This window comes from Amborella trichopoda, chromosome 9, assembly GCF_054954075.1.
Source record: "Amborella trichopoda isolate Santa Cruz 75 chromosome 9, AtrichopodaSantaCruz75HAP2 v2.0, whole genome shotgun sequence".
NCBI classification, from domain to species: Eukaryota; Viridiplantae; Streptophyta; class Magnoliopsida; order Amborellales; family Amborellaceae; genus Amborella; species Amborella trichopoda.
Window position 1 is genome coordinate 47,020,581 of NC_142344.1, and position 27,903 is coordinate 47,048,483.

At 37.6% G+C, this 27,903-nt stretch overlaps 1 protein-coding gene across 14 annotated transcripts in view; it reads right to left on the reverse strand.

Annotated features, from left to right (window-relative positions):
* Window positions 1-1,259: 1,259 nt before the first annotated feature.
* Window positions 1,260-27,903, reverse strand: part of LOC18428719 (cell growth defect protein) — a 46,326-nt gene continuing 19,682 nt past the window's right edge. For 2 of the 14 annotated variants that reach the window (XR_016040499.1, XR_016040506.1), the window contains exons 4-7: window positions 11,749-11,951; window positions 3,608-3,760; window positions 1,688-1,826; window positions 1,260-1,544 (exon numbers count right to left, since the gene is read on the reverse strand). Coding sequence is in view for 1 of the 14 variants with exons in the window: in XM_088846458.1 (XP_088702584.1) it covers window positions 3,663-3,760 (98 nt within the window). In the remaining 13 variants the exon portion in view is untranslated. Of the gene's footprint in view, window positions 1,838-3,421; window positions 3,761-11,748; window positions 11,952-27,903 lie in introns of those variants that run through there. The other 12 variants (XR_016040501.1, XR_016040504.1, XR_016040495.1 and 9 more) reach the window with 7 other exon arrangements.

Below are 27,903 nucleotides of genomic sequence, written 5' to 3' on the forward strand. Positions count from 1 at the left end.
ACCTTGATCTAGGACTCCCTTTATATACCTTAAAATTCTACAAACAACATCTCAGTGACGAATCCTCCAACCATATGCATAAACCGACTCGCAACACTTAACTGCAAAAGCAATATCATGCCTCCTAATGGTAAGATAAATCGGCTTTCCTGCCAATCTTCTGTACCTTCTTGGATCCCCAATCAATTGCCCCCTGATGATGCAATAATTTTGTATTTCCATCCATAAGCGTATCCATTGGTGCAACATCCAACATTCTAGTTTCTATCAACAAATCAGTCACATTTGTTTTTGGAAATTAATGTCATGCTTTGACCTGGTTGTTTCAATTTCGAGAAAATACCTTAGCTCATCTAAATCCTTTGTAGGAACATATTGTTTTAGATGTTTTTTCAAATGACTTATTCCTTCTTCATCATTGACAGTAAAAACACTATCACCAACAAATACACTTAAAACAATTATTTTACAGCCTTGTTTTCAAAACAACATTGAATTATCTACATGATTATGTCAAAATCCATATGCTATAATAATTTAACCGAATTTTCAAACAAACAATGCACATGGGACTATTTTAGGTTAGATTCGCTTCGGGGTCTTCTCCAGTTTGGTTAGAAAAATTAAACATCTCGGTGCTTTGGCCGATTCGGGAGCAGACTTCGGATTTTTTAATATAATATAAATAAATAAGATATTTACATGTAAAAATATATATAAATAATGGAAAAATTAAAAATAAAAATATAAAAAAAAACCTTTTATTTTGATATTCCTTTGCTTGGGCTGAAGCTTCAGTCGAATCTGCCCGAAGCACACTTGAAAATGACAGAAGTAGTCCGAATTTGGCCAAAGCAATGGGACCAATATATAAAAATAATGAAAAACTTAAAAATAAAAATTTCAAAAAAATAAAAAAAGTACTTTTATATAGATATATCTTTGTTTGGGCCGAAGAGGCCAAAGCTTTGGCTAAATCTTCCTGAAATAGATTCAAATCTAACCGAAGCGGCCCAAAGCAGCCCGAATCTGACCGAAGCGACAACACCAGGCTTCGCTTCGCTTTAGTTTAGGCCCAAAATCCGAAATCTTCGGCCTCTTCAGCCGAAGCGAAGTGAATTTGATGACACTGGTTTTGAGCTATAAGTGACTTTCTTTAACTTGTACACTATATCTGACTTCTACTGAGCAATATACCCAGTGGTTGCTCCATGTACACCTCGTCTTATACATCACCATGGAGAAAAACACTCTTCACATTAAGTTGCAACAATGGCCATCCCTTATTGGCAGCCACATATATAATTACTTGAGCTGAATTAAGTTTAGCAATAGGGGCAAATATTTCAGAGTAGTCAATGCCAAATATCTGCGTGTATCCCTTAGCTATCAATCTCATTTGTAATCTTTCTACAATGCCATCAGGTTGATATTTGAATACATAAACGCATCAACACCCAATGAACCCTTTTTCCAGTTGTTAACTCAGTGACTTCCCATGTGTCATTTGAATTTAGTGTATTCATCTCTTCTTCCATCGCCCTCTTTCACCAGTAGAAGAAACTATTTCTTGATGAGTATGAGGAATGGAAATAGATGAAATGACTAAAGCAAAACTTTAGTATGATGGAGAAATTTGTAAATGTAACAAAACATACAATCGGATGCTGAGTACAAGACCTAATACCTTTAATCAGCACAAGAAGGAAGTGGATTAGTAGACAAAGATGATGATTGAGTGGAAGGCTAAGTTGGTGGGGAATTTCCACCCTACATTTTTGTTCTAGAGTAAACCTTTATAGGCCGCTCCTGAGGAATATCATGACCTGTAGATGTACTAGATTCAATGGAGTCAGGTAAATGGGTTGAAAAGATCAACAAGAATACGTAAAGCAGGATAAAAAATATTTTATCAAGTACACGACTCCCTTTTAAAAAATGAGTGTTTTCAAACAAAGTAACACCGTCACAAACAAATTTCTTTTATTGATTAAGATGATAACAAATCTGGAAGTGTGAATACCTGAGAAAGACATACTTAATAGCTTGAGGTTCTAGCTTATCATTACCAATACCTAACATACAAACAAAGAAAACACACCCAAACACTCGAGTAGAAACAACAAACACTGAAACATCAAGAAAGAGAGTTGATTGTGGTATTTTTAATTTAAAATTGAAGAGGGCATATAATTAATTTAATAGCATGAATTCAACAAGGCATCTTCGTAATGAACCTTTGGAACATGCATTTTTATGAGCAAAGAACGGGTTACTTCAAGTAAGTGTTTATTTTTTTCTTTAAGCAATGCCATTTTGTTTGAGTATGTGAACAAGAGGTTAGGGGTAAAATCCTATTGTGAGCAAAATAATTATAAAATTCTCCAGAAAGATACTCTTTAGTATGATCAGAATATAAAAGTACGCACATTATTACTGAAGCAATGATTTCATGCAACCGTTGTATAGTAATGCAATAACCTTAAAAAACCATCTTATGACCATTTGTTTGATCCAAATTTTGAAATATACACGGTTTTCATTCTAATGAACAATCACAAAAAAAGAAAAAATTGAGAACACAACCTAGAAAATTTTTTTTTAACCCAATTAACATTGGCCGTTCATTTTGCTGTGATGCTTAGATCTAGGCATTAGAATGATTTTTTCATTTCCAATTTTTTGGATGGCTTTATTATCATTAGATGAATGATGTTAAAAAAAGAAAAAAATGATTTTGAGTTTATAAAGGCTAAGATCTTGAAATTTACAAAATGAATGGTTTTGGAGGGGACTCATTTTGACCGTATCTAGGGTTCAAATTGAATTTTTTTTTTTTGGGGCATTGATTATTGAGATGAAGAGAGTGTGTGCGCAAAATTTGAGGTCATACAAATACCACAAACATGATTTTCTAGAAGTGTCGTTCCATTATACTATGATACAAATGTTGCAATGGATCATTGCTCATTACTGAATTTAGTTTGGATCTTTTTGTAAAACAATTTATAATGGAGAAAATCTTGTATCTCTCATTGATTAAAAGGTGCAGTTTGCATACAGATGCATCCATAGGTGTAGACGTAAGGGGCACCTTCAAATTTTAACATGGTAAATAATTTTGATGTAAAATGTTCTTAGGATTATCTCAAAATCTATTTTTATATCTAATTATAAAATTTTAAATTTCAAAAATGATTAAAATCAAGTAGATCTATAAACATATGAAAATCTTGAAAATGGACGGTGTAAATAATATGTTATAAAATGCACTATTTCTGAGACTTAAAATCTTTTTATTTTTCATAGTCATATATCTCGATGTTGAGATGATCAATCAATGGGTTTTTCAACATTAAAACTACCTTTTTTGATGGATTTTTTTGGGGCATCCGTAGTTCTACATTATAGGGTAGCATCCTTTTATAAAATTTTTCCTTGATCAGATAAACTTTGTACTCTAGCTAAATCTCATACATTAGAATGAACCATGTAAATGGAATAGGTTTCCATTGTCAATTCTGGGACAAAATGACACCCTATGATGCTATCTCAATTGAAAAGCTCCACACTCTAAAGCAGATATAGATTCCAAAGAAGGAACTACCTTCAAGTTATTGAGAGAAGGATGACCCAGCCGACAGTGCCTTACAAAAGGAGAATCACCACAGTGAAGAGCGACACCAATTAGGATGTGGTCCAAGTAATATAGGTCGTCTAACTCGTACCTGCCACCGCTTGTCCTCTTCATCTTTAGATCCTAACAGACAAGAAGAATGATAAAAGGTTACAGAGCAATGAAGAGCTTTGGTTAATTTTCTCACATATTATAAACTGAAAGGGAACTTTGGAATGTATAATATAGTTAACAAAGAAAGGGAAGTATACATAAATGTACCCTGCCCTGACACATTTGACATTGATCCATCAACAATGGTAACAAAAAAAATTAGGAGTACACTTATTTAGATATACAAAAATAGATGATTAATTAGTCATGTAATCAGAGGCTCCTCAATCAATAACTTAGGAAGCAAATTTCTCCAAGGAAAGAAGTATAGAAGTACCTGAATTAACAAGGGTGGTAGTAGAAGAAGAGGGAACTATTAGACTGTTGGACTTGTTTAACAAGACTATAATATTCTTCTTTGGAAAGCACAATAGAGTCACTTGCAAAATTTGATTGTTGTTGGTGATCACTGGCTCCATTCAGATAAAGGTCATCACTCTTAGATGTGTAAGTAGCCGGGTTTGTCCAAGGAGGCTTACAAACCTTGTCCCAACACTTAACAATCGTATGATTCCTACGCCTACAATTCGTACACTTGTGAGTTCCTCCTTGCAACCATCACCTCGACCTCGTCCTTTTCCTGAATCACGAGCATGTCCTCGACCTCTACCTCCAACATCTCTCACTACAAGTCTATTCAAGGTTGTTCCATCATTAAAACTTGAGTCATACGTTGAATGCATGTGTAAACATTTGTGAGAGATGGGAGTTCACTGTTTGCCAAGATTTGTCAACATACAAAATGGTACTTAGGATTAAGGCCAGAAAAAAATTTAGCAACCCTAAACTCTTCATGATGCCTCTTTTGTAAATCTAGATCACCAAATATAGGCCGATATAGATTCAACTCCTCCCACATACCACTGAGGGTACTGTAATACTCATTCACACTCATTACTCTTTTGCAATTGAAACATTTCTCAAACAACTCATATACCCAACAGAGATTGTATTTGATAAATATGTTTCTTTCAAAGTGTCCTACATTTGTTTTAGCTGTATCAAGAAACATCACATTGGCACTTACTTGGAGTTCCATACTATACTCCACAAGCATATCATGATTATATAAATCTTCAACCGCCACTCTTCATATCGACTACCAGATCTACTACGCTTGTCCTCAACCAAGTATTTCAGTTTCTCCTTACACTAAGGGCTACTTTGACAAATTGAGCCCATACAACCTAACTAGAGTCATATCATTTTACCTAGGTGATTTGTATCCCACAATTTAGGGAAGACTAAGGATTCCATATTTAATTTCCTTATCCACGAATATATAAATAAAGGGAAACGAGGGCAACTAGGATCGGCACTACTCACAAGCCTAGTACAATGTTAGAAACCACATAAAGAGGAGATAGACATTTATCATTCAGATCCGGCTACGCTCTCACACTCGAACAAATTCTTGAAGCACCACATTAAACACATCTATGCATAGACACGTAGCCATCATTGAAACAAAGTCACAACCTCTTTGTAGATCTTGATCCCTAAAGAGAAAACACAGACACAACAATATTGCCATGCTAATAGTAGATCTACATGACCCTCTGCACACAAAACCCTGTGAAACAACCTTAGCATTTAGATGGAATAGTCCTAGGATACCCCTTGACAAGATCAACATCAAAGGGCTAGGGATTACTTTTTTTTTCTTTTTTTTAAAGGAAATGGGAAGATGAAAGTTTAAGGTTGAAGAAAAAGGGAAGATGGAAGTTCATGGTTTAGATAACGGGAAAGATGGAATTTTAGGATTTAGAGAAAAGGAAATATGAAAGTTTAGGGTTTAGAGAAAGGGCAAGATGAAAGTTTAAGGTTTAAAGAAAAAGGAATATGAAAGATCAAATCTGCTCTGATACCATGTTAGAGAAACTAGAGAGAGAAGAGAGAGATAAAAGACGTGAGAGGGAGAGAGAAGACAGTGACATGAGGTTCTTGACTGACCCATCACGAACATATTAAACCACTTATATATTATTTAAAAAATGATTGCATACAAAGAGACTATTTACGTTTAATACAAACAAGTCACAATTACTTATAACCATCCGATGTGCAATCCGATAGCTTGGGTGTGCCACAAAGTTCGAGAAAATTTCTTTTGAAGTTTTAACTTGATCAATAGAATAAATGTAACTACCCAAGTTCATATCCAAAGGTCAATGTCAATTGTAACTATCTTGTACCAAAGGTAAATGGTATCATTATATACTTTTTCATTTAAAAAAAAAAATGTGAGAAGGGAAACTGCCCATGCAAAATATAAAAGGACACTTATATCATAGAACTTGGATAAAAGGATAACACTTCCTCGAATTAGATGGAGTGAAGGAGAAAAAACTCCCACTGAAACTTGTTACTCAAAAGGGAAAATTAACAGTTCAATTGCCTTGCCACAAAAATGGAAGATGCAATAAAACTCTTTCAAAACTAAAAAATCAGAGTAGCTGATATTTGTTTTCTTTTCCCAAATGGTGCCTCTATTCTACTTTATTTGATATATCATCTCCTCATTTGTTTCATCACTAATCCTTTGATTATGTTTACTTAATTCATAATTTGGCCAAATTTTATAGCTCTTTTATGATGTTCAACCTTATTTTCATATGCTTGTATATGAGATATCAATAGGTAATATTACCTTTTCTTTCCTGTGTTAACCAATATCAACTTGGGGCTGCTTATTACCTAGGGTTGTAGTTTTGAGGTCGTGGGAGACATCTTGGGTGCATATTGAAGGATGCTCCATATGTGCATTAATGTGAGACAAGTTTGAGGAAATGTAACTCATTAATACTTTGATTGAAACTGTTACAAAGTGTAACAAAAGCATGTGGGACAGAATTAAAACATAATAGCCACAAGTGCCAAAATCATTTACAGAATAAGGAGCTTATTCGAGAAAGAAAATGTGATGCAACAGTAAATATGATGTAACAATTAATACAAGAAATCTACCATACGTTGAAGAAACTGTGATTATTTTGGTAAGGAAATTATTAGATAGATTGGAAATGTCCATCCGGTGCACGACTCTTCCGTTGCTTAGTTCTCACTATGCTCAACGTGCCAACCCCCGAGTTTGTAGAACAAAGCCTTGCCATTTCATAACCAATAGGAAGTCTCCACAACTAACATGACTCCACTCCGTACCAACGAGTTGATGTTCCTTTTAGAAGGGCACAATCAAAGTACAGTGTCGAACAAGTAGGTATAACCTTGTTAATGGTTGATCAAGTTTGATCTTTTGGTTAAGTAACCTCAAAAGTTTTAGAATAGCCAGGTATATCATGCGGCGTACAAAAGGAATTTCCGTTTGTTCACTAAACAGGGCTTCAAAAGACACGTGTATAAATATACATAAATGGGTGAGGTTTGTGTAAGGTGCTTAACTTATACTGGAGAAATAAGGCAGACCTCAAAATTTTGCTTAAAAATGTATTTCCAAAGTAGAAAATCTTATGTTAGCTTGAAAATCTATTTTATGTCTGTTTTTTTCTTTAAAGGCAATCTATTTTATGTTTGTTATGAAATTTAAAAATTGTTGTGAATCAAGAAGATCTATTTACACTTCAAAATCTTGAAAATAAATGGTCCAAATAATTTGCTACGAGATGCACTATTTTTAAAACTTCAAATTCATTTATTTTTTCATATCTACCTATCTCAAGGTCGAGATGATGGATTGGATGGTCTCCAATATCGAAACACTCTTTTAAAGGATTTTTGAGATTCACCTACTTGTATAGTATATATACTTTTAATTTGCTCAAACAATCTGTTGAAAACCTGAATATATAGGCTTCAGAATTGGGCTGCTTAAAAACGATGTATGCTTATGAAAGAATACTCCATAACGAGGAATATAATGAACATGAATGGAAACTAATATAAAAGGTAAAGGTTTATATAAGGTTAACCTTAAAAATATAGAATTAAGGAGTAACTCTAAAATTCTTCGAAAAATGTTCTTTTGATGTTTAAAAAAAAAAATATTGGAACAGCATCTTGACATCAAGATGTATAGATATGGAGAAAAAAAAGAGATTTCAAGTGCTAAAAGAAGTACATCTTACAATAAATTATTTCGACCATCTATTTTCAAGATTTTCATAAGTTTATAGATCTACTTGTGATTTGAACCATTTTTGGAGTTTAATACCAATAGATCCTCATGCCATCCTAAGAATTTTCAATACCAAAATTGCATACAAAATGTGGAGATGTACCTACCTTTGCTTGTTTAAGGTTGCAACCTTATGTAAACCACACCCAATATAAAATAGGTAAGAGAATAATCAGCTTACAAATATATATGGAGCACATTCAGATATATCCATGGTCAGTCCATCAATAAATTGAATTAGTTTTATTGATTGAAGGATTGTCTGAACTTAGTGGAACACATAATATACTTGGAGTAAATTGTCTGAACTTGGTGGAACACATAATATACTTGGAGAAAACTGTCTGAACTTAGTGGAACACATAATATACTTGGAGTAAATTGGACAACAATCTTTGAATGATAACTGTAATAAAAAAAAGGACTCAAAGGCCTTGTCAAATACAAGGCTAGGGTACTACAATGGCCTCAAGGCAAAAAACTTAAAAAAGATACAAAAAGGTGCCTACATACTCAACATATTTACAGCTCTATCCTCACAAATACAGGTGCCATGTAAAATGTGCAGTATACTAGATCCCCATCGTAAACTCGATAACGAGTTAAAAAGCACGCGTTTTGTCCATGTAGATCAAATCTAAAACAATAATAAGATATGTTGACTATCAAAAAAAAAAGTCCATATAATATGTTAGCAGTTAGTTTGTAGACATGTGAGGAGGCATTATATCTAGTTGTATGCCACTGGTAACCAAAGTGGCAATCCACCTCAATGTGGTTTGTCCATTGATAATAAAAAGAGATTCCATAAACCATCATATTATCACAATAAAGAGGTGTTAGGCAGGTAAAAAGCAAGCCTTTTTTTTTGGAGGGAGAAAGAGAGAGAGAGAGAGAGATTCATCAGAACTAGATTGCACTGTATGAAATTTGAATCCAAATGTACCATAGAACACCAGTAAGAAGGACCAAATTTCAATTGATCAAAGATGTTACAATACATTTGAATTTGGGAACTTCTTGGGCTTTTATATTATTAAGGGATTGTATACAATGAGACTATTTACTTTTGATACAAGGTGGTCACAATTACTTACCACCATCCGATGTGAAATTTGATAGCTTGGATATGTCACAAAGTTCAAGAAATTGTTTTTTGAAGTTTGAGCTTGGTCAATGAAATAATTGCAACCATCCAATTTCACATCCAATGGTCAAGATTAATGTCAACACCTTGTACCAAAAGTAAATGGTCTCATTCTAGACTTTCCCTATTATAAACCCTCTTGGACGCGTGGCTTATCTCATATCGGTGAGATACTCCGACTACCTCCCAATTGGTAATTGGAGAATGGAAGAACTTGCGCTCAATCTCTATTTTATGAGCTAGGGATGGGAGTATGCTATCGCACTTCTCTAGGCAAATGCAATCCTTTTGGAGGGCGTTTGTTCGACACAACCCAAGGAATTTGGGATTATTGAAAGTTCCCGGTGCCTAGGATTAGAGTCTTGAACCTTCTTTTATCCTAATTCGAGAAGGTTAGAGGTTTCTCTCTCCAAAACATAGAGTCTCTCTCTCTCAAGGTCACTAAGCTTGCAATACAAGACATCTCAAACTAAATGTTTCTAACCAGCTTTTCCAACCCCTAAAATGGTTGAGCCTTGGGGTATTTATAGAGTTTAGATCATATTAGGGTGGAAAATTAAAATTTAACCCAGTCTTTTATCTAAAGGGCCAGTTAGTTATGGTTTTCAAGGGGAAATATTAGTGCTTTGCCCTTGGAAACTTGAGACCACCTTCCACAATCATTTTGCCCCCCTGTGTTAGATTTTCATGGATTGATGGTCATTTCTCTCCATAGATCTCTGGAGAATTGAGTTGAGGTTCTTTTGCCTCAAGTTTCATAAAAAAACTCCTCATTTCCGTGAAGGTATGAATCTTTGGTTTACCAAATATCGTTACGCAACAGAATTTGTTTTGGGTTGCGCATTTGGGCTTCAATCTGCTATGCGATCTTGCAAATAATCCTATAAATGGTCATATTGATGTTTAGGGGGATTGAGTGAGGAGCTTACAAATTTTCAGCTCCATTGACCATGTGATTCAAGAAATTGATGTAGAGGCAGCCCAAGGTCATGCTGTCAGCAATCAGTAGTGGCCCCTTTGAGCCCTTGATTTGATCTCAATCTGGTATTGATCCATGTATGGAACCCCATTGATATATATATATATATGGATGGGTAGGGGATTGAGTGTAGAACAATCGCCCTGAATTTCAGCTCATTCACTGTGTGTTTTCGAGAGATACGATCGAAACAAGCTCCAGAGGTCATGCTGTCTGCAATCAGCAATGACTCCTTTAGAACCCTTGCTTTCATCTTCATTCTAGTATTAATATATGGATGAAAAGGGTATTAAGTGTAGAACAATCCATCCAAATTTCATCTCATTCAGCACAGGGTTTGGGAGTGAGAGCCAAATTAGTCCCCAAAGGTCATTCCGTATGGTGCTAGCTTTGGGCCTGGAATCCTCACTGGTGACATTTGAGAACACACTCGCAACATCTTTTCCTCAATTCCTTCAAAATCCCTATCAAACAGCATCCGATGGTCCTTAAATTTTGAACATGGTGTTTCCAGGGTCTGATCTATGATTCCACAACGCTTCATCTCAATCTGACATTGTTTTCAGGGTCTGATCTACTAAATTCAACCCTCTTTTTGGGCCACCTGCAGCATGAGTTGTCGCGGCAGCTCTAGAATTTTGAAACCATGTATCTCAGGCATCTGATATTGAAATTCCCTGATACTGGGAAGGTGACTTGGAGGTATCCTAGATCAACATTCTGAGCTCTTTTGGCCGAGGTTTGACTCATCTCCCTTATCCATTGTTCATGGGACAGTTCAGTATGTCCCAAACATACGGTTATTGACTGAGAGGTTCCTTTTCACCTTTTATGACGACCTTCTTGGTTTCATCTCAAGCTGAGACCATTTTGATGGTCTTCAACAGGTTCTAACAGTTTCTATGTATATGATACCACCTGCCAAATCAACCATGCGAATCTGTAGTTGTTGGTTACGCTCGTTTGAATTCCCAGATATTCCTGCCCTTTAAGGGTTTGTTCGGTCTGATGTCCATTCCCAAATTGTTGGAATGAGGCAGCCAAATGATAGTCCAGTCTGCTGCTCCATAGATGATTTAGCCTGGGTTGATACCATCTTAGATATTTTCATATAGAATACATCCAAACATGCCCGTGCATGAAGGGGCTTGGCTTCCAGAGACAATCCAATAAAGCTTTATGAACATTTTACAGAACTCTCTCCATTTTCCACCAAGTGTTGCTGGGAAACATATACGTGCAATGAATTATCACATTCCTGAGTTTGAGGAACATCTCTTAGTTTTACAAGAATCCAACAAAACACAAAATTGATTTAAGGAAACCAAATGCTCTAAATCGCATTCATCTAGACTCAGATAAACTTCAAATCACCTCCAAAATGCCCTATCTTAATAACAAGAACAAAAACCCTTAAGGGTCGTTTGGGTACCTGGAAATCTATTACATGACAATAGATTACAAGGAAATATGACATTTCCACTGTTTTGATACACTTTAATAGTAAGGAAATGGAAAAAGATTTCCCGAGATTACCTGAGATTTCCCTAAAAATAACGAGGGGTGAAAAATCTATAACGCGCTTGATAGGTAATCTTTGGGAAATCTTTTGCGCGCAGCTCTCTCTGCCTTTTCCCCCGCTTAAAAAAATGCCAACATGCCATTTTCACTCTCTCAAACTCGTCGGAGGAACTTACCAAAGCGACGCTTCTCTCTTCATTGATAAGCTCTACTCTCTCCTCTTCTTGAGCCATAATAATTGGTTTGCATAGGTACTCCCTCCATCTCTAAGCCCGCCCCCTCTCTCTCTTGAGCCCTAATACCTAGTTTGCATAAGGCACTCCCTCTCTTTTTAAGTCCCTCTTTCTCTCATCAGGACTTTTCCCTTGCAGCTGCTAACCTGAAGAGAGAGAAGCAGGAGAGTCCTGGTAAGCCCTACACAATCATAATAAAAAATTTCACACAACATAATCCTCATGAGAGATTAGTAAAAACTCAATTGAAATAAGATACCTCTTTAGTCTCCTCCAATGCCTCAAAATTTTCTACTGCAATTACCAAACCTTCTAGTTTACGAATCAAACTTCTTCCCATTTTTTAACTTGTACAATAAAGATTTTCAATTTGGTATCATAAATTTATTGTTTATTTGATATCATATAGAGAGACATTTGAAAGACTTCTATAAATAATAAATAAAAGTAAAGCTTATCACAATAAAATCATGTTATTTCAATCAAATTATTCCAATGACTTATCATGTTGAAACCAAAGTTTAATCATGTTAGAAGACATGTGATTCCATGTAAGTGCCAAAGGCATGCAAAATAAGTAGGAAATTGTGTCATCATGACTTTAGAATGGTACAAGTTATTATTAGAAAACATTTTTGGAATAGTGATGATGTTATTATTAAAAAATCTTTTTGGAATGGTGTGATGAAGACTTTAATTCCGCATTTCAGTGGAATTTTGTAATAAAAAAAGAAAGAAATGATAGTTTATATGCAAGTGCTGGTAAAATAATGGTAATGCATTTCCCATATTTCTTCCAGACATAGCCAAACAGTAGCAATGTATCCATTTGCAAGTAATGTATTACGCCAGTAATATATTTCACAGACAATATATTTTCAGGTATCCAAACGACCCCTTAAGAACTTGGATAATTGTATTGTCCAGATGCGGAAGAATATCACAAGGAAGAAAATCCAATAATCTATTGATTGAAAAATTAAAAAGGAAGACTACAAGCTAAGTTTCAATGGCTCTGCACTCCTTAAACCAGAAAAATATCTCAAAACTCAAGTCTTTGTTCTCAATTCTCTAAATAGACCCCAATTTATAAAAAACAACCTTACTTAGAGCCCAAGAAATCCTAATTCTAATGAGAGTTGAAACCTTTATTAAAATAAAATTCGTAATAACCACTAGCCCCTGATAAAACAAATAATCCCACAAGCACTCTAACTACTTCTCTAAAAAATATCATACATCGAATCTCCTAAGAGATCTTGTTGTTCATCTAAGCATGCAATGAAGATTAGTTGTGAATCCCAATCTACAACCTAATAATTTTGGATAGAACTTTCGTTAAAATTAGGAATGTCCACCTTCAAATAGAAAACCCTCGTCATGTCCCCTACATCTAGTTCTTCTATCACTTTCCTCTTCACTCGACTCCTCACGCAAAGCACAGGTAAAAAGGGTTGTACTCAACATCTGCTTGGGCTGAAAGATCACTGCCTTGCCCATGATTGATGCCTGTGAGTTATTGTGCAAGCTGCTGAACCTACCTCTTGAGATTCGCAATTATCTTCATCTCTGGCATCTTGGGAGAGCCCTACAAGAGCTCCCCTTCCATGAACCCTTCTTGCTGCCATAGATTCACAAAATTACATACCTACGCAGAAAATAAGCATGCCTTATGTTGGATTTATGGCCTTTAAAGGCCTAGCGAGCTTGTAAAACCAATGCTTTATAGTGGAATATGCCCTTCAGTGGGAGTGTGTGTTGACTAACTATGGGTTGGGCGGTTTATGGCCCTGGTTATGTCCAAAACTCTTACCCCCGGGGATGTGGCACTACCGAAAAGGGTTTGCAATGGGTCATCCCTTGTTGAGGTTGGAGAGATGCTTAGGGATGATGTTTGTAGACCAGGAGAACTGTATGGTCTCCTATATGCGGTTGTTGGTATCTAAGAGGAATCAAAGCCTCAACAAACTTCTGCATGGCATGTACACATGACAGCCGCATTACTGGGAAGCAGTCCTACAAAGGGACACCTGTACATGTGCATAGAGAGAGCCCCTTTTGCATTGCAATGACGCACTGGACTTTCTCTGAAAGGGGGAGACATTCTAGGATCATAGTTCCACTATTTATTGACCAACTTTGACAAGTCAATCATAAGCCCTTGCATTGAGATTGTGGGTCTTTGTTGGGTTGGATGAGAAAACAATAGTGAATCATGATTCTTGGATCAAGTGGAGTGACCTTGTTGTCGCTAAGTTTTTAACCCATTGGTGCCAATCCACTTTTAAATATTTTATTTTTGTTATTAGAAATGTTTTTGTGATTTTTACAAAAAAAATTTAGAATTTAAAATTTTATTTCTGCTATAAATTCATTAAAAAGGGTATTTTCAAAATTTTCAGAACTAGGAAGGGAACATGTGGGAACCAAGGATCCAACCCCCACATGTGTGTGCCACCCATGAGTCAGACGTGTGGCTTTGTAGGGCCTACATATACATAGGGTGGCACACCCACTCATTCTATTTTTACATGCCACTTTTACTTGAAAGTTTAGTTAATTGAGCAATCTTTTAAAATTAAATAGATTTCTTTCCTATTCAAGTGGAAGTTATGTTTTTGACTAAAAAAAAAAATTTATCTTTGACTTCCTATAGATTTTGCAAGATGTAGATAATACGAAAAATGGTTATAATTCAATTTTAAATAGAAGTTGGACTTGGGTCAAATTATAAGGGGACAAGGTTCCTAATTTCTACCAAAAAATCATGATGGCTGATTTGCGGGATGGATGGCTCAGATTTATCTCTCACCCCACATATTTCCTAAGATCCTATTGGTCAAGCTTGGTAAATAAGATAAGGCATACCTAGAAAAAACCCTATTCCAAGTGGGAGCAAGATCCCTTTCTATTTAAACACTATTTGAACCTCTCTCTCAAATCATGACATACCTCTCTCACTCATGCCAAGAAAAAAATCTCTTTCTTCCACGCCCCCATATTTCTCTCTCAAATTTTAAATCATGCTTCTCTCCCCTTTGCTCTAAAGGGTCACGCCACCCAAAAGAAATAAAAAAACGAGGTGGCACTCTTAAACCCTAGGTTAGAAGTATGCTGTTTTTTTAAAGGAAAGGAGAGGTACAGCCAGCCAAGAGATAAATAAACCCTCAAGCCGAGCCCTAAGTTGATCATATAGGGTTGTTACAAACCCTAGTAGATTCCTATACTCTCAAAAGCCCTAGATTGAAAGGTATTGCCTAAAAATCTTTCCTATATCAAAAATTCTAGAGGATCTAAAGGATTCGTATCATTGACTAGGCAATTGGGTGTGGCTTTATCAAGACTTGTGGGGGTGACTCCAGGCATCATCTAGCAAGTCTTCCCAGTTGATTTAATTATTTTTCAGTCATATTTTATATTTTTTTTATGAATTTTCAGGAACATATTTTGTACCTAAAATTATAGTGGAAGATTGGTTATTGCTCCTGGATCGTGTTTATTTATTTTGGCATTAAAAATAAAGATCCTAGGTTGTATTTAGGGTTTTAATTTTGATTTACAGCAGTGTATAGTGGCCCATGCAAGTGGAATTTATATATACTGAATGAAAGAAAAGAAATTATTTTGAATTTACTACCTTGAGTTTGACATAGCCACTCCTTTCATTGGTATCAGAGCCTTTATATTTTACTGCCATAGTCTAAGTTTTATTAGTTTTTGTAGTCTAGAAATATGACATCAAAAGATTTTTGGGATGGGAAGAACCATGCTAGTTGGAAGAGAAAAATAGGCTATGTCCTTTTCGAAGAAGGACTTAGCCAGACGTTCACTAACAAACAGCCACCTGCACCACGAGGCAATGTTTATGAAAAGCAATCCACAAGGGATGCTTATGCTCAGTAGGAGCGCAAAAGTATTCTAGCAAAGCATGTTCTACTTATGGCCATGGATGACACCTATGGTCTCGAGTATGAGGCCTTGAAGACTACAAAGGAGCTTCATGAACAACTTGAGGGCTGATTATGCTACTCCTGTCACTAAAAACAATAGCTATGAAACTATATTCAAATTTGAAGATGAAAGAAGGAGGTAAATTAACTGAACATATACAACAGTTCAGAGCTTTAATTCGCGAACTCAAGGCTGCACAAATTAAGCCAGATGAAAATATGCAAATCTGCCAGGTGTTAAATTCTATGCCAAGCTCATGGGAAAGCTTCATTTCAGGCCTTACCACAAGAGAGTGCACACGGAAGTTGGACGAGATAATCACCACACTTAAAGTCGAAGAAGAAAAGAGATTGACTTGCAATACTTCAACCTTGAATGACTCTGTAAATCTGGTAAACCTTAAACCCAACTCCGGTTCATGCAAGAAGAAAAGGCGCAAGGGAAAGAATAAAAATGAAACAAATAAGAACCAAAAGAGGAATAATGGACCTAAGAAATCAAAGGATTTAAAGAATACCAGTGCTATAACTGCAACAAATTTGGGGACATTGCGAAGTATTATAAAGCACCCAAGAATACGAATCCCAAGGGCGATAGGGAGCATGCTTATGTGGTCCTTGAGACCATGCTAACTGACCTTAAAGTAGGGTCATGGTGTTTTGACTCAGGGTCCACTACCCATGTGTTAAATACCAAGGATGGGTATAGAAATTTTAAGCACGTTGCCCCGGAGGATCAGTATATCTATATGGGCGGGAATCAAAAGACTGAAATTTTGGGTATTGGAGATTTCGTCCTTCAACTTGCGAATGGCAAAAGAATGGTCCTAAAGCACACTCTTTATGCTCTTGAGATAAGGAAGAGTTTGATTTCGGTCGCTAGATTGGCTAAGCCAGGCTACTTCACCATTTTTATAGGTAATAAGGTGGAGGTGAAATATGGTAATGAATTGGTCATTAATGGTCATCTTGTAGATGGTTACCTTTCATTTGCAATAAAGAATTTAATTTCTTATGTATCATGTTATAATAATAATGATGGCACATGAGACTAGCACACACAAATCCCAAAAGGATGGTGAGATTAAAGAGAAAAGGCTTATTAAAAATTCTAAATGGAGACTTAACCAAAGTCTGTAAATCATGTGTTCAGTGAAAGCTAGTCAAGAAATCCTTTGTGAAAGCTCAAAGAGCTACCGGAATATTAGAAGTTATCCATAGTGATATTTATGGACCTATGAATGTGGACGTTAAGGGCCGCATGAGGTACTTTATTACTTCTATTGATGATCACTCCCATTTTGACCATGTCTATCTGCTAATTGAAAATTCTGAAGCCCTAGATTGTTTCAAAGAGTATAAAGCCGAGGTAGAAACCCAAATAAACCAGAAAATTAAAGTCCTTAGATCTGATAGGGGTGAAGAATATTCCTCACGACTATCAAAAGAATTGCGTACTGACCATGATATTATACATCAGTATACTATGCCATACACTCCTCAGCAGAATGGGGTAGTTGAGAGATGGAATCGGAACTTAATGGAAATGGTGAAGATCATGATGGGTCATGCTAAACTCTCTCTAGTTTTTTGAGGAGAAGCTGTTTTGACAGCTAACTATATCCTTAATCGGGCTCTCACTAAAGCGGTCCCACTAACTCCTCATGAGATTTTTACTGGTCGTGCTCCATCCCTTAATCATGTCTTAATACCCCATCAAAAGAAGACGAAATTAGATCCTAAAAATGTTAAGTCCATCTTCATAGGATACCCACCACATGGTAAGGGATATTGTTTCTAGAATTCTGACACAAGGGTTGTCCTTGAGAGTGGGGATGCACCATTTCCTTGAAGAGCTCCTCGAGGGTCGTGCCACACAGAAAAAAGCCGAGTTTTATGAGATAGAGAATGACACGAGTCAGGCCCTAGATCCCAAACCACCTCGTCCCAAGAGAAGTAACCGAATTAGAAGAAACCTGAGTTCTTCATCTACCTAGGAGAATATTACGAGAGAATTGAAGAAGAATCCCTACATGAACCTTGTTCCTACCAAAAGTCATAACCTGTCATGAAAAGGCATAATGGGTAGAAGTCATGATTGATGAACTTAACTCGATCAAACAAAACAATATTTGGTAACTGGTGAAACTACCTCTTGATAGAAACCCATAAGCTGCAAGTCGATTATTTATAAGAAGAAATTGAACATTGGAAGGGAAGTTGAAGAAATACAAAGCCAGATTAGTTGCTAAAGAGTTTATCCAGAAAGAAGAAATAGATTATGATAAGACCTTCTCCCCTGTAGAAAAATTCCCCTCCATTAGGATCCTAATAGCCATAGCTCAGCTTTAAACACCATCAGATGGATGTTGAGACTACTTTTCTAAATAGGGAGCTAGAAGACGAAATTTATATGAAACAACCAGAGGGTTTCATAGGAAAGGGAAAGGAAAACTTAGTATGTAAACTCAATGAGTCTCTTTATGGCCTTAAACAAGCATCGAGGCAGGTGTACATTAAGTTTCAGGAGACCTTGTCATCTGTTGGTTTTGTGCCTAACCAGGAGGGTAACTGTATATATGTCAAGGTCAGTGCCAGTGACATTGTTTTCATCGCTCTATATGTAAATGACATGTTAATTGCCAGTAGTTCGATGAGTCTCATATTGGAGACAAAAGCTTTTTTGTCACACCACTTTGATATGAAGGATCTTGGAGAAGCATCATATGTATTGGGAATCAATATTACATGAAACATAAAAGGGAAAACTATTCAATTATCCCAAGAGACATATTGTAAGAGAATTCTTGAAAGATTTGAAATAGAAAATTGTTGGCCCATATTAACCCCCATTGATAAGAAGACCAAGCTAAGCCTAGTCATGTGTCCCACTACTCCAGAGGAAAAGGAAGCCATTTAGAGAACTCCATACAGAAGTGCAGTTGGGTCACTAATGTATACTATATCTGAGACAAGACCGGATTTATCTTTTGCTATGAGTTTAATTAGCAGGTTCAAGAGTAATCCGAGTATGAAGCACTAGAAGGCAGTTAAAAGAGTATTGCAATATTTGAAGGGAACAATTAGTTACACATTCACTTATGGAGGAGGCTCGAATATACAGATACAAGGATATTTAGATACGGACTATCAAGGGGATCCAGATGAGATGTTCATCCACATCCGGATATACCTTCACGCTTGCAGGTGGAGCGGTTTCTTGGTGCTCAAAGAATAGGATATTGTTCCACTCTCGATTATGGAGTCAGAGTATGTGGCATGTTATCTCGGGGCGAAATAGTCTTGTTGAAGAAGTTCCTTAATCAACTTAGATTTGATCCAGTGAAGTGCATGTGTGTTAAAATCTTATGCAACAACCAAACATTTGTGTGACAAAAGAGCCCAAGTTTCACAAGAGATTGAGGCAGATAAAATTATGCTACTACCACATTCGCAATGAGATCCAAGCAGGAGAGTTTGAGAATTCTTATCTCCCGACAGAGGCTATATCAGCAAATCTTTCACGAAAGAATTGTTGGCGAATGTTTTTGCCAAACATGTACATGGGATGGGCTTGAGAGAACTGAGAGGGAGTGATTGTATGCCCTTCAAAGGCCACATGAGAGATGTTGGGTTCTGTGGCCTTTAAAGCTTTAGAGAGTATGTAAAAATGATACTTTATAGTGGAATATACACTTCAGTGGAAATATAGGTGTTGACTGACTTGGGTTGGGCGGCTTATAGCCCTAGTTATGTCCAAAACCCTTACCTTTAAGCATGTGGCACTACTGAGAAGGGTTTGCAGCGGGTCATCCCTTGTTGAGGTAACAGAGATGCCCAAGGATGATGTTTATAGTCCAGAAGAACTATGTGGTCTCATATGTGTGGTTGTAGACTTCTGAGAGCAAGAACTAAAGCCTCAATAATGTCCACTATTTATTGACCACCTTTGACAAGCCAATCATGAGCCCTTGCATTGAGACTATGGGTTATGGATCTTTATTGGGTTGGATGAGAATAGTGGATCATGATTCTTGAATCAAATGGAGTGCCCTTATTGTCGCTAATTTTGACCCATTGGTACCAGTCCTCTTCTAAATATTTTATTTTTGGTATTAGAAATATATTTGTGATTTTTACAAATTGTTTTTAGAATTTTAGAAATTTATTTCTGCTGTAACTTCATTAAAGGGGGTATTTTCAAAATTTTCAAAACTAAAAAGGGCACATGTGGGACCAAGGATCCAGCCCCCATATGTGTGTGCTACCCATCAGTGGGATGTGTGGCCTTGTGGGGCCCACATATAGTCCATAGGGTGGCACCCCATTCATCTTGCTTTTATGTGCCAGTTTTAGTTGAAAGTTTAATTAGTTGGGGAATCTTTTAAAATTAAATAGATATGTTCCATATTCAAGTGGGAGTTTTGTTCTTTTTTACCAAAATAAAAATATTATCTTTGACATCCTATCGATTTTGGAAGATCTAGATAACTAAAAGTCGTTATAATTTAATTTTAAATAGAAGTTTGAATTGGATCAAATACAAGGGGATAAGGTTCCTAATTTCACCAAAAAATCATGATGGCTAATTTGTGGGATGGATGAATTCGATTTAATCTTTCCCACCCCTCAGATTTCTTAATATCGTAATGGTCAAGCTGGGTAAATAAAAATAAGGCATACCTAGAAAAAATCCTATTCCAAGTGGGAGAAAGATTTTTTTCTATTTAAACACTATTTGAACCTCTCTCTCAATCATGACATACCTCTCTCGCTCATGCCAAGAAAAAAAACATCTCTCTTTCCTCCATGACCTAATATTTTTCTCAAATTTTAAATCATGCCTCTCTCCCCTTTGCTCCACCCAAAAGAAAGAAAACAAGGTGGTACTCTTGAAACCCTAGGTTAGAACTTTGCTGTTTTCTTTTTACGGAAAGGAGAAGTACAGCCAGGCAAGAGAGAAATAACTCAAGCTTAGCCCTAATTTGATCTTATAGGGTTTCTACAAACCCTAAATAGGTTCTATGCTCTCAAAGGTCCTAGATTGTAAGGTATTGCCTAAAAAGCTTCCCTATCTCAGAAATTCCAGCAAGACCTAAAAGATTAAAAGTGCACCATCAAGCAGAGAATCGGGTGTGGGGTGTATCTAGCCATGTGGGGGTGACTCCAACCATCATTTAGTAAGTCTTCCCGGTTAATTTAATTATTTTTTAGCCATACTTTATATTTTTCTATGAATTTCCAGGAACATATTTTGTGCTTAAAATTGTAGTGGAAGATTGGTTATTGCTCCTGAATGGTGTTTATTTGTTTTGCTAGTAAAATAAATATCCTAGATTGTATTTAAGATTTTAATTTTGATTTACAACAGTGTATAGTGGCCCATGTAAGTGGAATTTAGGTATATTAAATGAAAGAAAGGAAAGTTTTTTTAATTTACCATCTTGAGTTCGACATAGCCGATCCTTTCACCTTAGGCTGAAGTCAGCAAGTTTAGGCTGAAATTAGTGAACTTTGGGCTGAAATCAACAATTTTTTGGCTGAAATCAGCAAATCCTAGTCTAAATTTCGCAAACCCTAAACTTGACCAAAGATTTATGCCCTTGCTGCTCAAGAAAGAAATTTGCAAGGAAGAAATCCAACGATCTATTAATTAGAAAATTAAACAGGAAGCCTACAATTCATTGGCTCTGCACTGGTTAAACCAAAAAAGATCCTAAAACTCAACTCTCTATTTTCAATTCTCTACATAGGCCCCTATTAATAATAAAAGACCTTACTTAGAGCCCAAGAAATCCTAATTCTAATAAAAATTGAAGCCCTAATTGAAACAAAATTCATAATGACATTTTTACCTCTGATAAAATAAATAATTCCATAAGATCTAAATACTTTTCTAAACAACTCCTAAAATAAATAAAAAAAGGAAAATATTACAAGCATTGATACCTGGGGCATTATTGACACCCAAGGCAGGTCTGATCCGAAAATACAACTAGCATGGACACCCAGGGCATGTATGACCCCATTTTACTTGCTTCTTGCTGGAGGGACCTGCTTTTTCTCCTTTCTTACAATCTAGGGCTTCATATACATATTTAATCCTTCATCTCCAGAAGAAAGGGCTTCTTTGGGCATAATTTGCTTGTTTTCCTTTCTCAAAGCTTCAAGAATTGAGTGCAGATTGTTCCACGTATAGTTGTTTGGGGTGTTGCTTTCACGTACACATAGCTTTACATGGGGCATAAAAAGACAGCTATTGGCATGGCAGTGGACAAATCCAATACCCCACATGCAATCATATGGCGTGTCCTTCTAAGGCTTCAAGAGACATATCTATATCTCTCTTGAAGCTCATCTTTCCATCAAAGGGCTTGTCTTGGATTTTTATGAACCAAAATATCCTCGAGCAAGTTTTGACTGAAGTCTCAGGCAGACATACCCTTCTGGTCAAATTTTGGTCATGATTCGCTCAAGAATACAAAGACTTCAGGTCATACCACTGTATGTGCCTATTGATTACCAGCATATGAAGATAATTTATCATTTCTATCATCAAAACATTATCAAAATCATCTATTTTGGAGTCCATGACTTTTCACTGCCAAGTATGAAACCATGACCTCAAAACCAATAGAATTAAGGCCCAAATCTCTCAGTATTTGACCATGATCCGGATCCTCTATGTATATTTGACATTCTTGATCACAAACATCAAGATTCAGAGTATATAAACTCCAAAATCAAGAGTTTGCGAGTTTAGTCAACCCCTGAGTTTTGACATAGGTCTTGATATACTCAGGTGCAAGATGGGTCTGGAATCAGATTTATCAAATAGTTTCATCTCCAAACTTTGTTGAAGGCCGTCATACATCATTTTTCATTGATTCCAGGGTTCAGCACCTCAAAACATCAGAAAACAGTGGGGTCCAATTTTTCACCGAGTTTTCTGGTTATGAGATTGTGCTTTGATTGAGATCTAAGAGTTGGGGTGGCAACGGGTCGGGTCCAACAGGACCCAGACCCAGACCCGAAATATGGATATTTACCCAGACCCGGAGCTGGACCCAAACAGGTCCAATATACATGTACCCATACCCAGACCCAGGACCCATACCCGCCCCTACCCATCGTGTTTGTGGGTGTGCTTTAGAGTGATAGAGATAGGTTACATTTGCTAAGCCACCATCTTTCAAACCAGAGTGCCCCCTCCATGGGACCTGTTATTTGGTGGCAGCCTCCATGATCTTTGAGCCTCCAAAAACACTATGATTTGGACAAAGCATCCTTGTAATCTATTAACCACTCACTAATCCTAACATTAACAACAACAATTAAGCAGACGGCAAAGGTAACGGCCTTCACAAACAACCTCATGGCCGCCTCTCTAAAGGGGCAAAACGCCCCAATTACTCTGCGGCCTTTTACAGTAACACAACATTTAGTGGATTTAGGGTTTTGTCCATACGCTCAAAAACCCTAAATCAGAGAATGTTGACAATACAAATCAATACCCATGGTATTTCCCTTTTGAGTGGAACGCACCATTTACAGTATTTCAAAACCCTAAATCCATTTAAAAATAATACATAAAAGGAAATACCAAAGATTCAGTCACAAAACCCTAAATCTTAGGAGAGACCACATATCAGAGGGGAAACCCTTGCTCGATTCGGAAATGAAGCCCTCTCATCTCTGATCCTCTGGAAAGGGAGCTTCCTGATCAAAAGCTTTGTGCTCTTCTAGTACTTCCTAATTTCTCTGAGAGCAATGGTTCCAGGCCTGAACCTGTGAAAAACCTAGCTCTGAAACTGTCGGTCTCTCTTTCCCTCTATAAGGAGCGTCCTCTCTCTCTCACCCTCTCTCTTAAAATGGAGGAGAATAAAAACTTAAAACTAACGGGTTTGGGTAAGTAACAGGTAAGTTAAGTAGGAATTAGAACTAACGGGTCCGAGTCAAGTACGGGGCGGGTTCACCGATACGCGTACCCGTAGCCGAAATTTGTTGGGTACACATTGTAGGACCTTGACCCTACCCGCAGGTCCAAATGCTGGACCCATAATCGGACCTGTGTCGGGTATTCTCGACGAGTCTGGGTTGAGTTTGGGTCCATTGCCACCCCTTTCTAGGAGGCTTAAGACTTGAACGTGTCCAAAACTCATCATCTTTGGTCATTTTTCTCCAATTTCATGTTGATCTTAGGACTCTTATGCCTTGAATCTGATAGAATGCAGTCAAGTTATAGTTTTGAATGAGGTTTCAGCATCATTTATAAGTTTCAACCAAGGTCTTGGCTTGTTTGTATGCTTGACAAATTCAAAATTCAAGCATTTCTAGAATATAGGTCATGCACCCCATTGTAGCTGAATCTAGGGCTTTGTGCCCTAAAACTACCTTGAAAAGCTAATATGCAGTTTTCACCGTGATTTCAGGCTATCCAGCCAGCCTTTGACCTGAGTCTTGACTATTTCAAGCCAGTAATAGACTCAGAGTTCAAGCATGTTTTATATGTAGGCATATCATCCCATTTTTAACTGAATATGAGGCTTTGAGCCACAAAATCAGCTTGAACAAGCCTCGTAAACTTTTGACAGTGGTCTCAAGTTGTAGAGCAAAACTTTGAGTGAGGTCTTGATCAGTTAGGCCCTTAACAGTTCAAAATTCAATGATTTTGGGTCTTCCAGTCCTCATTCCTTTTAAGCTGAATCTAGCATTTTGTGCCCTAAAAAGTCTGAGGAAGGTCCCAAACCTTTTGACTGCAGTCTCATGTTTGCAGGCTGGACGGAGGTCTGGACCAATCCAAGGAATTGGCTTTCACATGTTCCTTGACCATTTTCAAGTCTAATTCAAGGCCTGACACCCAAATATGATCTCAAAGAGGTCCTAAGAAGGTTTGGCCACAGTTTACAACTGTCACACTGCATTTGGACTGTGGCCTCAGCCAACTTACTCCCTTAACGAGCCTGGAACTTGAGCTTACCTTTGGGTCCTTCAAACCCTTCTAAGCTGATTTTAGGGCTTCTTCTTGCCTTAATACTAGCTCAAACGCGACCCAAAAGAAATTGGCCAATGTCTTTACCTGTCAAATTAGGCTCTTACCTTGGTCTGAGTCAGTTCAGGTCTTTAACAGTCCAGAAACTTAATCATTGTATATCTAGGTATTCAACCCTTATGCAGTCATTATTAGGGCTTCATGCCATGAAACTGGCTCAAACACGGATCATGGAGTTTTAACTGCCTTCATGACCTATCGGGCCATATTTGAACCACGATCTCAACTGATCCTAGGTATTTTGGCACTATACTGAGATTTTAATCCACTTAGCTGCAAGCATACGTTCCCTCAACCTCTTCCATTGCCTTAGTCTAAGAAGGTTGAGGACCTTAAACTTCCCTTAAACCATCCTAAGCCCGGGTAAAAAGGGTGGATTGTGTTAGGTAGGCAGCCAACATAAAACTTTGCCAAAACTTATAATGAATCCAGAAAAGGATTTATGATCTCATTAAGAATATTGCCCTTAATATAGCAGAATGGCAAACCACGATTTGCGTAGCTGATCCCAATTAGTTGGGCAAAGGCTCTGATGATGATGATGAACTTCTTCTACTACCCTTATGGGTCTGATAGAACTAATTTCATGAGATTGACCATGTTTGTTAGTGCCTTAAGAGTTGTTGAAACTTTCACCTTGGTATGGCCTGTATGATCTAGGCCCGACCCTTGGTCTGTTACATTTAAGTTCTTTTCAGATCTTAAATGATTCAAAAAGTCTAAGATGATGGGAATAGCAAGCAGTAGATCCATCTATTCTTAAAGTGTTCGTGGATAGTTGGGGGTGCAAGGCTGATAATCTCCCATCCACTTATCTCGGACTACCCCTTTACATTGGTAAACCCAAGAAGCGATGGTGGTCGCACATTATTGACAAGGTTGACCGTAAACTCGCACGTTGGAATGTCCAGTTTCTATCCCCGGCAGGGAGGGTAACTCTTATTAAAGCTACCTTGGCAAACATCCCCGTTTATCAAATGTCCACCTTCCATAAGCCTGTGGCGATGAGCTCTCGGATCGAACAATTAATTCGCAGGTGCTCCTGGTCAAGAGAGGCAGCGAATCGAAAATTCCACCTCATCTCTTGGGGTAAAAATTATGCCAACCTAAAAGGTTGGGGGGACGTGGGATTAGGAACTTGATAAATCATAACGTGGCGTTACTTGGGAAGTGGTGGTGGCGTTTGGCAACCCAAAGGGATCAGTTATGGATTGATATCCTTAAGCCACAAATATCGCATCCCCTCATCCCCTTGGGTACCTGAATGCAATTCAAACAATAGATCGTCTGGAATTTGGAGATCTTTATGTTCTTCATTTCAGTTATTTAAAAGATGTATTTGGTTCCACCCAAGAGGTGGAAGTCGGGTTATGTTTTGGCATGACCTATGGCTCAATCAAGAACCTCTTAGGAAGAGGTACTACTCACTCGCTTGCTCACAAGAGGCCTCTGTCGCTGACGAGATGACAGCGGCTGGGTCCTCGCGATCTTGGAATCCAGTTTTCAGGCGTGTGCTTAACGAGACTGAGATTACTCACTCCTTGGACCTTGTGGCTACCCTGCAACTTTGTTTTATGGCCCCACAAGGAGTGGACCATATTATCTGGACCCCATGTTCCGAAGGTGCCTTCACAGTCTCCTCCTTTCACCAAAAACTTACCCAACCACCCACTTTCCCCCTCTCTCCCTCCTCTATCGTAGCCTAAGCATGGTCCTCGTTTACCACTCCCAAGATTCAGGTTTTCATGTGGCTAACTCTTTCCCAAAGGGCACGGGCACTCATGATTGATCAGCTTCAAAGAAGAGGAATCCCCATAACAAATCAATGCGTACTTTGCCTTGCCAATGAGGAGACAAATGGCCACATATTCTTGCATTGTCCGTTTACCTTTAAGATTTCAAGAGAACTTCTTCGACTCTTCAATGTTTCAGCGACTGCACCCATTATCCCTACTTCCTTACAACATTTCCCCTGGCCTAAGGCAGGTATTTTACTGTGGAAATCTGCGGTGGCAGCCTCTATTTGGGCAATATGGATAGAGCGAAACAACAGGATATTTCAGGGAGAGCACTCCAGTAATACAATACCTTTGTTAGGCTTAAATCTTCGGTTGTCTTCAGGCCACAAACCAGAAGCGTTGTAAAGGGGTTCCTCCTTTCGCCTTTTACCAGGATTGGACTGCTACCGTCCAGTATAGCAGTAAGCGCCTACCTCGGGCATCAAATTAGAGACCATCTGACCCGGGTCACTTCAAGCTTAACTTCGACAGTTGCTCTTTTGGAAATCCCAGACCCACTGGAATTGGAGCCATTCTCAAGGACCACTCTGGCTCTACTATCGCCTCCATTTCTAAAAACATCGGCCATGCCTATTCTATGGAGGCGAAGGCTACAGCATTACTAGAAGACATCCTTCTTTCAGGATAGAGTCTATTATTGATAGAGGGAGATTCATGGGATACTAATTCTTCTCCCCTGCCTTGTGTCTTAACTCATATTTTTTATGAGATTAACCACCTTTGCAGGGATATGCGTGCCTCATGGAGTTATATATGGCGGGTAGCAAACCAGGTAGCACACACTCGCTAAGGAGACAGCGGCCCAAGACAGTTTATAGGTCCATTTTTTGGGATCGGCGGTTGCTTTGGTCCATATCATTGTAACTTTTAAAAAGATGGCTTTTTTATTCTACTCTCTCACCCCCCTTTTCAGAAGGGCTTTTTGTACTTAGAGCTTTCCTCCTTGTGGATAACCTATTCTCTCATGTCTGGTTGTAGTCTTTTTACTCTCTAATTAAAGGTTAACTTTCTCAAAGAGAAAAACCACCCAAACATAAACAAGCACATAAGGGTTTGGGGAAGAATCTTAGTTTCGAGAGCAAGCATGGCTCCCATATCATGCAAATTGTGGTTGTAATATTCAAAATTGAACAAAAATGTTCAGGGACTCTGCCATAATTGAAATTACCATGATTTTAGAAGTAAATTTAAAAAATGGTACTGAAAAAATAAAAAACATGGGGGGGAGGTATGTTGTTCAATCATAAGGTAGTTACGTTACCAAAAGGTGAATGAACAACAAAGAAAGAAACTGAAT